The sequence below is a fragment of the Myotis daubentonii genome, chromosome 11 (assembly GCF_963259705.1).
Source record: "Myotis daubentonii chromosome 11, mMyoDau2.1, whole genome shotgun sequence".
Taxonomy (NCBI): Eukaryota; Metazoa; Chordata; class Mammalia; order Chiroptera; family Vespertilionidae; genus Myotis; species Myotis daubentonii.
Genome location: NC_081850.1, coordinates 82,429,512 through 82,439,992, shown reverse-complemented (window position 1 = coordinate 82,439,992; position 10,481 = coordinate 82,429,512). Strand labels below are relative to the sequence as shown.

The 10,481-nt window shown below is 67.9% G+C and overlaps 1 protein-coding gene across 1 annotated transcript; it reads left to right on the top strand.

The window, feature by feature from the left end:
* Nucleotides 1-3,067: 3,067 nt before the first annotated feature.
* LHX3 (LIM homeobox 3) lies at nt 3,068-8,986 on the top strand. The gene is made up of 6 exons (XM_059656258.1): nt 3,068-3,161; nt 5,165-5,336; nt 5,890-6,092; nt 6,673-6,824; nt 6,932-7,103; nt 7,882-8,986. The coding sequence occupies exons 1-6, from the start codon at nt 3,068-3,070 to the stop codon at nt 8,304-8,306; spliced, it is 1,218 nt and encodes a 405-aa protein (XP_059512241.1). The 3' UTR covers nt 8,307-8,986.
* The last annotated feature ends 1,495 nt before the right edge of the window (nt 8,987-10,481 follow it).

Here is a 10,481-nt window from a genome sequence, read left to right as displayed (position 1 = left end):
AAGACAGCCCCAGGGTCAGGTGGAAAGGGAGAGATAATTATATTACAGATCGTTCCTGAGAGGAGACGGCAGCGTCCTTCCACAGAGCCGGGAGAAGTGGGGGTGACGGGCAGCCGACTGCATGTGCCGTGGAACCTCCCAGGCCCTGCCCACCACCACGTAGCTCTGGGTGTGGCCTTCCTAGGCCACCCTCTGCCACGGAGCCACATGCCTGGCCTCTGCCCTGACACCAGTTTGCTGCCTCAGGTTCTGAACTCTAGATTTTCCTGCCCCTCCTCTGCTCGGCGGGAAGAGGTCCAGTCACCACGTGTGCGGTTGGAGGGAGACCTGCTGGCTGCAGCGTCTGTGGCTTCGTTTCCCCCGCTGGGCTGTGTGGCTGCCCCTCCCTGGCTTTCCCCAGGCCCCTCCCTCAGGACACGGGCAGCCCCTGGGGTGCAGCTGGGGCAGAGCAAGGGGCGACTAGTGGGTATGGCAGCCCGGGCCGTGGTTCTGGTGTGGGTGCAGGCTCACCATCAGTGACCCCTGGTCAGGCCCTGGATTCCTGAGCAGTTTCTGGTGGGGACACCCCAGATGCCCTCCTCCGGGCTGCAGTGGGGATGGGGCTGTGGCCTGAGATCTGGGGAGGTTGTCGATGCAGCGCCTGCAGAGCCGGCCTGTGGGGGCCTAGGCAGGGCCAAGAGGCCAGAGGCGCCCTCCCAGCCAGGGTCTGGACGCGCCTTCCAGGAGGCTGATGCAGGAGCAGCCGGTGGGGCACCCACTTGCCACCAATGCCCAAGCCTGTGGGCGGGGCGGGGAGGGGCAAGGAGGCGGGCAGGGAACAGAGGGGCGGGGGTGGGAGGGGTGGCATGCCGAGGGACAGGGCACACCCGGGGCAGGAGGTTGGTGACACGCGCCGCGCGCCTCCTTCAGCACCGCGGACAGCGCTGGGCCCGGAGGCGCCGGGGTCGCAGAGGAAGAGGGCGGAGCGCCACCACAGCCCCTCCAGCCGAGCTCTGAGCCCCGCCTGCCCCACTGGTGGCAGCGATGCTCCTGGAGACGGAGCTTGAGCGCGACCAAAACAGGCCCAGGGCCACCGGGGCTGCCGCCTGCACCTGCGGTGGGACCCGGGGTAAGAGAAGCCCGAGCTTAAGGCCTCGAGGGAGGGATGGAGGGCAAGGGGCGTGGAGGCCCGCGGAGGCCACCGGGGCGGCAGGCGGGCGGGCGGGGAGGGCAGAGGAAAAGAGTCCGAGAACCCAGACCTCAGTCGACCATACAGATGGGAGCACAGGGGAGGGGAGGGGAGGGTCAAGGGCCTGGAGCTCTGCTATCGTTCATGGGTGGTTTGGGGGGCTTGGTCCAGGCACCCCAGAGCAGAAGCGCATTCCTGAAGGCGCTGCTGGCCCAAGGGGTGGTGCAGGCCAGAGGTGCCAAGTTCCTCTAGAGACCCACCTCCAAGCTCCCACAGCGCCCAGCTGCCCCTCCCTAACCAGCCCAACAGCCCAGCACCGGACCCCTGATGGGTCTCCCCCTGAAACCGCGCTCCCCAAGGGCCATTCCATCACCACGGACACTGGGAATAATGAAGGCATTGTCGGTGGGCCAGCCAGATGCCTAGCAAGTGGGGCTGCCGCCTCCTCCACGTGCTGCCCACCTGCCCTTCCCCAGTCACGGCCCCTCTCAGGCAGCCTCCGCAGCAGCCGATACTCGGCACTCAGCACCCCCTGGGATCCAGGGCTTGACACCCCTGCCCTGAGCTCAGGGTGACACGTGCAGAGTGAGATGAAGGGCTGTGTGCTGGCTGCAGAGGCCTCGGACCAAAACGGAGACTTCACAGACCTGGCGATGGGGCAGGAGATGCGGGCAGGAGATGGGGCAGGAGATGGGGCAGGAGATGCGGGCAGGAGATGGGGCAGGAGATGGGGCAGGAGATGGGGCAGGAGATGCGGGCCTTCTGTGGGGACCCAGTGCAGGGTCTGGAGGAGGCACCAACCTGCCAGTCCCCTAGCACTTCCGGGCCCGGCCACTCCCTGCCCCACCCTGCAAGGGGCCCACCCTGCTGAGTCCTGATTGTGGTGCCTGCAGGGGGCTGTGCCCCTGGGCAGGAGCGGCTGCCCTGGGTAGATCGGGTCTACGTGCAGGACGAGTGGGTCCCTGCAGGCTCACCTGTTGGACTGGGGCACGACGTTGGAAAATCGGGTGCATGGGCCGGGTCCTGTGCAGGCCGGGCGCTGAGGTGGAGAGCAGTGAAGGTGGACACCTGCTCCCCAGCTCCGTCCCTCCTGGCCTGGAGTCTTGGCTGCCTGTCCAGGCCGACGTCGGGTTCTCTTCTAGAGAATCACCCTCCTTCCTGCACCCACTGGGAGCAGAAGCTCCAATGGTGGAGGCAGAGCCAGGAGGTCTGCGCCCACTGGGAGCAGAAAACTCCAACGGTGGAGGCAGAGCCAGGAGGTCTGCGCCCACTGGGAGCAGAAACTCCAACGGTGGAGGCAGAGCCAGGAGGTCTGCGGTCGCACCAGCTCCGGGTGGTTCTCGGGTCCTTGGGCGACGCTCAACCTCTGAGTCTGGGTGGCGTTCGTAACGACCGGACGGCCTCGCCAGGCCTTCCAGGTCCGGCTCTGAGTCCGAGCATCAGCGGCCGCAGGACCCAGCCCCTCCCTGGCCCTTCTCCCAGGCCCCCGGCCTACGGTCGGCCGGAGTCCAGGCCTCAGCCTGCGCCCGCCCGAGGAGCAGGGCGAGGGAGCGGCGGGGAGCTGGCGGCCCTAACCCGGCTCCTCTCGGCCTGTCCCCGCCCGCCCTCAGGCCGGCACTCGGGTGGTGTCTGGGAAGCGCGGGTCCCTGCGTAAAGGGATGCAGAGCGGGGAGTCGCAGCGACTCCCGGCCCCGCCCCGCCCCGCGGCCCCGCGGCCCCGCCCCCAAGCGCCCCGCCCTCCCCGGGGCCGAGGCTGGGGCCCCCGGGCGGCCCACGGGCGCAGCGCCCAGCCGCTCGGGAAGCAGCTCGGACGCCGGCCCGGGGCCACTGAGGCCGTGGCCTGGCTGGGCCCCGAGGAAGTTTGGGGCCGGATTGCGGCGGCGCCGGGCGGCGGGACCCATGGAGGCGCGCGGGGAGCTGGGCCCCAGCCGGGAGTCGGCGGGTGGCGACCTGCTGCTGGCGCTGCTGGCACGGAGGGAGGACCTGCGCCGAGGTGGGTGCTCGGGGGGTCCAGCGCCCGCGCCGGATAGAGCAGACCCTCCCCCGGGAGACCCAGAGGTCCTCGCGGCTTTCCGGCCAGGCCACGGGACCCACGGGACCGGGTGGGAGTGGGTTCGAGGGCCCCAGCACCCACTGAGCGCCCAGCAGCAAGTTTGCACCGGGCCTGGGCGCTGGACTGTTGGGCGTGTGGTTCTGGGCGGGAGAGTGCGGAGAGCCACCTGGGGTCCCGGTAACCAGGGGCCGGAGGGTTCCTGAGAAGACAGCCCCCTCCAGACCCCCCACGCTCTCCTGGGCAGAGAGATGCAGGCCAGGGCGCAAGGGACCCCAGCCGCCGATCGCTCCCAGTTGGAGTCTGGCTTCTGCACCCACAGACACCTGCTTCGTTGGTCGCTCTGGCGGGTCCTCTGGATCCTCTTGCAGCAGAGCCCCCAACTTCCTGGGGGCACAGCCTCGCCCCCAGCGCTTGGCTCCGGGGAGTTGGGACCTTTCTCCCCGGCTTCTGCGGGCAGGACCCGAATGGAGGCGAGGCGGTCTGGGCGGTGGGGACCGGCCGCACTGGGCGGTGGGAAAGGGGGTGACATCCAGGCTGTGGGGTCTCATCCCTCCCTACTTATTTATTTATTTCCCGGCGGATCTTGGGAGGGGTTGGCCGCAGGGCTGTGAGGAAGGGGCGGGAGGGCGGAGGGAGAAGGAGGGGGGAGGCGGGCGCGCAGGAGCCGCTCGGAGAGCTGGCGGGGAGCGGCGGCGGCGGGCGTGAGGTGGTGCCGGGCCCGCAGGAGCCGAGGGCAGGAGACCCGCCGACCGGAGCCGCCATGCAGCGTAAGGCCCGGGTCGAGAGTCCGCTGGGCGCGAGGGGCGGCGGGAGAGGCTTTTACCGGACGCGGGCCGCGGGCAAGGTCCGGTCGGCGCTGTCCGGGCCGCGGGTGCTGAAACGTGCGGAGGGTCTGCCCAGCCGCCAGGGCTGCGCCGCGTCCTCGCTCTGCCTGCGTCGCCCACAGCCAGGCCCGGGCCCCGCGGGTCCCGGGCTCCACACCTGGGAAGCGGTTTTGCCCGACGCGGGACAGCGTCCTTCGCAGGTTTCCGCGGCTGCGGGAGGGAGGTTGATTTGGCTCTGGCGCCCACTGAGGCTCTGTCCCCCGTCTCTGCCCCCAGCCTGGAGCCGCAGGGGTCGGGGCAACCAGGTGAACGTGGTGAGGGGAGGCAGTGTTTGTGTGGGTTCAGCTGCTGTGCGCGGCTCTCTCCTCTCCTGGAGATCTTTCCTGAAGGAGCAGGGAACCCTCACCCATGAGCACCCTGAAAAGTCCCTTGTGGACCCAGGGTTCCCCTGCCTGATTTCTGGGGGCCTGCAGTCCCAGGGAACCTACTGTTGAAGTGGCTATCGCTGTGAGGGAGGGCAAACCGCCTACTGTGTGCTCAGGCATCCAAGCTTGAGCATGGGGATAGCAGATCCATTTGTCCAGTCCACTCACAAGTGTCCGCAGCTGCCCAGACATGGGAGGGCATCGGCTTTCGCCTTGGTGGCTGCAGGCAGGGCCATGGGGCTGGCGGCACAGGAGTCTCTTTCTCTGCCAGGATGCTTAATTGTGCAGAATAATGAGGGCGACTGGGTGGTAGGTGCCCCGAGACTCACAAATGCCTGGCCCCCAGTTGAGGGGCCTCTTTTCCAGCCCTGCCTCTGAGTGCTCCTGGGGCAGGTTTCCCTTTGAGCTCAGTGTGCACCTCCCTTCGCTCGGGGACCATTTTGTAACGAACAGTTTCTGGCCTGAGGGACTGGCCTGCGCACCTGCTTGCTCATGGGCACACCTCTAAACCTATTTCGGTTTCATTAAGTTGTAGCTGCAGGCTGGGCTACGGGCTCCCTGCCCTCGGGGGTGGCTGGTAAGAGAGTGTGCAGGGAAGGGGGTCTTGGTTCCTAGGGCCAGGACGGGAGCGTGACCCCGACTCCCTCCCATTCTGGGGGCGCTTCTGACCCCTGACCTGCCCCCTGCCTTGCAGAGATCCCTCTGTGCGCTGGCTGTGACCAGCATATCCTGGATCGCTTCATCCTCAAGGCCCTGGACCGCCACTGGCACAGCAAGTGTCTCAAGTGCAGCGACTGCCACACACCACTGGCTGAGCGCTGCTTCAGCCGCGGGGAGAGCGTGTACTGCAAGGACGACTTCTTCAAGTGAGCCCGCTGCCCGCTGCTGCTGGGGTGGGGGACGGGGCTGGGGGCTGAGGTGCCAGGACCAGGGACTGGACTCCCAGCAACAACTGCCCCGGGAAACCCTGAGCCCCGTCACCCAGGCTGGGCACCCCAGGCCTCGCCAAGGGCGGCTGGGCAGGGCTAGCACTTCAACACAGTTTGTTTAACGTAATTTTGTAAACGTGGAAGCAGAGGTTAAAAAGGTAATCCCACGTTTGCAGGACTCTGTTGGGCTTCCTCCCTTCGTTTTGGTCTTGTTTTTGTTCTTAACACCGAGGGTGAGGGTTGCTTTCCGGGCAAGGCCTCCAAGGGACGCACCTTCCCGACACCATCCTGGGGCGCCGTGCTCCCCAGGACCCGGGGTCGCCTCTCGATGCTCCCTGCGGCTCCGCTGGGGCTGCGGGAGGGCCCACCCGCCGCCCGCCCTCGGGGAACTGAAACCGCCCTGCGCAGCGCGATGCGGCTCTCGCTCCCGCTCTGGGCGAAGGCGCCGACTGAGTAGCGCTGAGCCGCGCCCGCCCCGTGCATCCCCCAGGCGCTTCGGGACCAAGTGCGCCGCGTGCCAGCTGGGCATCCCGCCCACGCAGGTGGTGCGCCGCGCCCAGGACTTCGTGTACCACCTGCACTGCTTCGCCTGCGTGGTGTGCAAGCGGCAGCTGGCCACGGGCGACGAATTCTACCTCATGGAGGACAGCCGGCTCGTGTGCAAGGCGGACTACGAGGCAGCCAAGCAGCGAGGTCAGTGGGAGGACCCGGGCTGGGTCCCGGCGCCCCTTACTCATCTGCAAACGGGGTGGAGGCCAGTAGGTGGGGCGCAGGGACCCCCGCCTCCGCACCGCCGCAGCGCTCTCTCGGGCGCGAGTCCGAGCGCCTTCCCTTCGGCTGGGTAGCGAGGGCACCCCACCCGGGCCGGACGGGGCGGGTCGCAGACCCTCTGGGGAAGCGGGTCTGGACTCCCTGCAGCTGCTTCAACCGGAGCGCAGTGGGGCTGATCTGACTGCGAACGATCACCCCTCCTCTGATTTATCTTCCTAAATCCTCGACCTGGAAACCCGCCCTACCCGCGCGCTTAGAACAAAGAGGAGGGGGGAGCGGGTGTTGCCCGTGGGCGGCCGCCTGCGGGTCCCTCATAGAGGCCGGAGCCGCCCCTCCGCCCTGGCGACGCCCCACCCCAGTTCCCCCTTCTCCCCCGAAACTCCCCGGACCCCGCAGCCACGGGGGTGCGCATGAGGGGCCCCGCCGTTCTCACGCGCGGAGGGGGTGGGGGCGTTGGGCGGTGGGAGGAGCAGGCCCGGCCTCACGGCTCCCCACGGTGCAGAGGCCGAGGCCACGGCCAAGCGGCCGCGAACGACCATCACGGCCAAGCAGCTGGAGACGCTCAAGAGCGCCTACAACACGTCGCCCAAGCCGGCGCGCCACGTGCGGGAGCAGCTGTCGTCGGAGACGGGCCTGGACATGCGCGTCGTGCAGGTCAGAGCCCCGACTCCCACGCCCGAGGCCACTCCCGCGCCCTCCCCGCCGGCCCGGGGCACTCACCGCGCCCTCCCCGCCCGGGCCGCTCACGCGCCCTCCCGCAGGTGTGGTTCCAGAACCGCCGGGCCAAGGAAAAGAGGCTCAAGAAAGACGCCGGCCGGCAGCGATGGGGCCAGTATTTCCGCAGCATGAAGCGCGCCCGCGGCGCCCCCAAGTCGGACAAGGACAGCGTCCAGGAGGAGGGGCCGGACAGCGACGCTGAGGTCTCCTTCACGGGTACGCGCCGGGGGCCACCCCCCCCCTCCCTCCGGCTCTCCCGCAGCCCGGAGAGCACAGCCCGGGTCGGAAGAACCAGGGGCTGATGGTTACAGGGAGACTAGAAACCTGAGTTTCCAAGCCTGTGGCCTCGTAGCCCAACTTCAAACATTTATCCGTAGACCTTCGCCCCCACCCCCAAGCCCTGTGGGTTGGCCGCTCAGGACCCCTGCCCTCCCCTGGGGGGAGCACCCCGGACCCCGTCCCTAGCAGGCGGTCCTAGCGGGGAGGGCCCAGCGCTCTGGGCTGCGCCCTGGCCGTGACTTTTAGGAAAGTGGGCAGCACTTGGGGAGTCAGGGATGAAACCCCCGCTGCTGGTGGGGAGTGCCCACCTCCCTCCTGGGACCCCGGAGCTCAGTCTCCCTCAATGTCCGTCCAGAGGCTCTCTTTTTGGCTGATCGTGAGCTTAGGCCGTGCACCCAGCCTCTCTGGGCCTCAAGTAACTTGTCTGCAGAGTGGGGGTGGTGGTCTCTGTGCCCCCCCCCAGGGCACCGTGGGGGTCGTCCTGGAACCTGGGTCCGACTGGACTGTTTCCAGCACCATCCCACCAGGGAACCCCCATTCCTTACCATTCCTTAGACACCAGGCGGGACTGACAGAACAAAAGCGGGGGTGGACGGGTGGAGGGGTGCAGGGGGGCAGAAGAGCAGAAGAGACGGCCGGTCACCCGGTAGAGGGGCTGGGAGGGCCTGAGGTGCAGGAGACGGGCACCCACCACCGCCCTCTGCTTCCCTTGCAGAAGAGCCAGCCATGGCCGAGATGGGCCCCGCCAACGGCCTCTACAACAGCCTGGTGGAGCCCACCCCAGCCTTGGGCCGGCCCTCAGGAGCCCCCGGCAGCTTCCCACTGGAGCACAGAGGCCTGGCTGGCCCAGGCCCGGAGCAGTTCCGGGAGCTGCGCCCCGGCAGCCCCTACGCTGTCCCTCCTTCCCCTGCGGCCCTGCAGAGCCTCCCGGGCCCCCAGCCCCTCCTCTCCAGCCTGGTGTACCCCGATGCTGGCCTGGGCCTCGTACCCACGGGGGCCCCAGGGGGACCCCCGCCCATGCGAGTGCTGGCTGGGAACGGACCCAGCTCTGACCTGTCCACGGGGAGCAGTGGGGGCTACCCCGACTTCCCCGCCAGCCCCGCCTCCTGGCTGGATGAGGTGGACCACGCCCAGTTCTGACCGAGGCCCCCAGCTCCACTGAGCACCGGACTTGAAGGAGGGGTGGGGGGGGGGGTGTCCTGGCGCTGCGCCCTCCTTTCCTGGAGCCTGGACCTCGAGTCGTGGGGTGCCGCCACGGGTGCCACTGGGGACAGGATGAAGATGAGCCAGCGGAGGGAGCACCCTGCCTGCACCCCCACTCTCAAGCAGGACTGTCTGCCCCTCCTCCTCCGACCAGGGCTGGCCCACTGTGGGCGCCCAGAAGCCGGCTCTGTACGCAGACTTCTCCCTTTATGGACCAACCAACCTAAGGTGTGGGCTGATTCTAGACATGAGGGCTCCCACTAGGCCCTCCTGGGCCTCTCCCTGGCCCAGCCCGGCGGGCAGATGCGTTCATTCCCCAAACTGGAAAATCCTGCTGGTCCTGCTTTCACTCCCAGGCCCTTCTCTCTGAGCCCACGTTAGGACAGGGACTGGCCTCACCTTTCTGGGCTGAAGGTGGCAGTGGGGGGAGGGCACCTCTGTGTCCTTTCGGCTCCCTCTGGGGACCTCCCTCCACCAAGCCCCTTTCCCCAGGAGCCCATCACCCCCTGCCCTAGGTTCCTCCGTTCTCACTGGACTCCACTCCCCCCTGGAGTTGACAACTCCCTGGGGGGCCCTGGTCGGCCCAGCCCTCTGTCCGGGGGAGCTCCCTCCCCGCCCCCAGCCTCAGCGTCCGGCCACGCCCAGCCCACTCATTTCCGTTGCCAAACAGCCCTGACCCCCCTCCCCCAGCTTCCTCTAACTGCCGGGGCTGGACACCAGCTGGAGAGGCTGAGGGCGGGGCTGCTCTGCCCCGCCGCCTCCTCCCTCTGAACTTCTCCTGCCACCTTCAGACACAAGGGCTGCCTCAGGGGAGTCCCAGTCATTCCTGTGAACCTGCGTCCTGCTACCGTTGGTTCTGAGAAGGTCTGGTCTTTGATTTATTCTCCGAACATCGGCTTTTTCCAAACATCATTAAATTTCTCAGTTGCCGTCGTTGGAACGTCAGCATCCTTAGTGAGGCTGGGGCAAAGGTGGAGGGGTTCTTTGAAAGCGGGGGGGGGGGGGGGGGGGCACGTTGAGTGCTGCTGGCTCCTTGCAGGGATGGCGCCTGGCGATTGGGACCCTTGCCCCTGGGCCTTGGCTAACTTTCCCAGCGCTGTTAGGAGGTGTGGAACGGACGGTGCCATCCGTGGACGGGCTGGAGCCTTGGCCTGGGTCCCTGGGAGAGGCAGGGGCCGGGCATAAGAAGATGACAGCACAGCTCATGGCTTGGAGCCGGCACCATTGAGGGGTCAGCTGGTCAGGAGATGTGGGCACATGCTCACGGGGGTCTCTCCAACTTGGATTCCAGTCCTCGCCATCTGCTTGCACACTTGCTGTGTGACCCTGGGCAAGTGGCCTGGCCCCTCTGAGTCCCTTTCCTCCCATGGAGACAGTGGTGACAGCCCCAGGAAGTGGGGGACACCAGAGGAGAGCCGGTGACCTGGGGCTCCACCTCGCCCTGCAGTGAGTGCTCCCCAGAAACCCCCAAGAAAACTGGGCACCGACGTTGTTGGGAGAACAGGCCCCTGGTCCAGGGAGGGGAGCAGGTGCCAAGTCAGAGCAGAGGACAGGGGTAGCCTGGGCCCCCATACTGGGAGGAGCAGGTGCTCCCTGGACCTCCCCTGGGCCAGACAGCCCAGCGGACGCCCGGTCAAGTGGCCCCCAGCCCCCCCCCACCCCCAGGCCAGCTGCCCCAGGACCTGCAACACAGTGCCGAGGGGGATGTCACCAGATCCCCCGAGTCCAGGAGGACCCTTGGAATCTGGGACTGGGCTGCTCCGGGCAGCCTTGGGGATGGGGTGCCTGAGGGCGTTGGGGGGAGATGTGGGGGTGGGAGTCAGGGTGCTGGTGGCCATTCGGGGCACAGCATGGACGCTGAGGACAAAGGTGCCCATTGTGGGGCGAGGTGTCCAGGGCTGGCCTGGGCGTGGGCTCAGGTTCAGGGACCCAGGGGAGCAGCGGTCTGGGCCTGGGCCTGAGGGGGTGACCTTGTTCTCTGAGGGGAAATCGGAGGCGCCTGGGTAGGACTCGGGGTGTAGGGGGTTCAGGCGGCAGGGGGCAGCCCCGGGGGGATTATAACTCAGGGTGTCCCGCCACCCCACCCCCGCCACAGGGACCTGTGGGCGCTGG

What these genes read in the sequence shown, in the direction of transcription:
- LHX3 (XM_059656258.1), top strand. Translation starts at nt 3,068, where the DNA reads ATGGAGGCGCGCGGGGAGCTGGGCCCCAGCCGGGAGTCGGCGGGTGGC. An exon ending in TGGACATGCGCGTCGTGCAG is followed by an intron (nt 6,825 to 6,931) that starts GTCAGAGCCCCG and finishes GCCCTCCCGCAG; the next exon opens with GTGTGGTTCCAGAACCGCCG. An exon ending in CGCTGAGGTCTCCTTCACGG is followed by an intron (nt 7,104 to 7,881) that starts GTACGCGCCGGG and finishes CTTCCCTTGCAG; the next exon opens with AAGAGCCAGCCATGGCCGAG.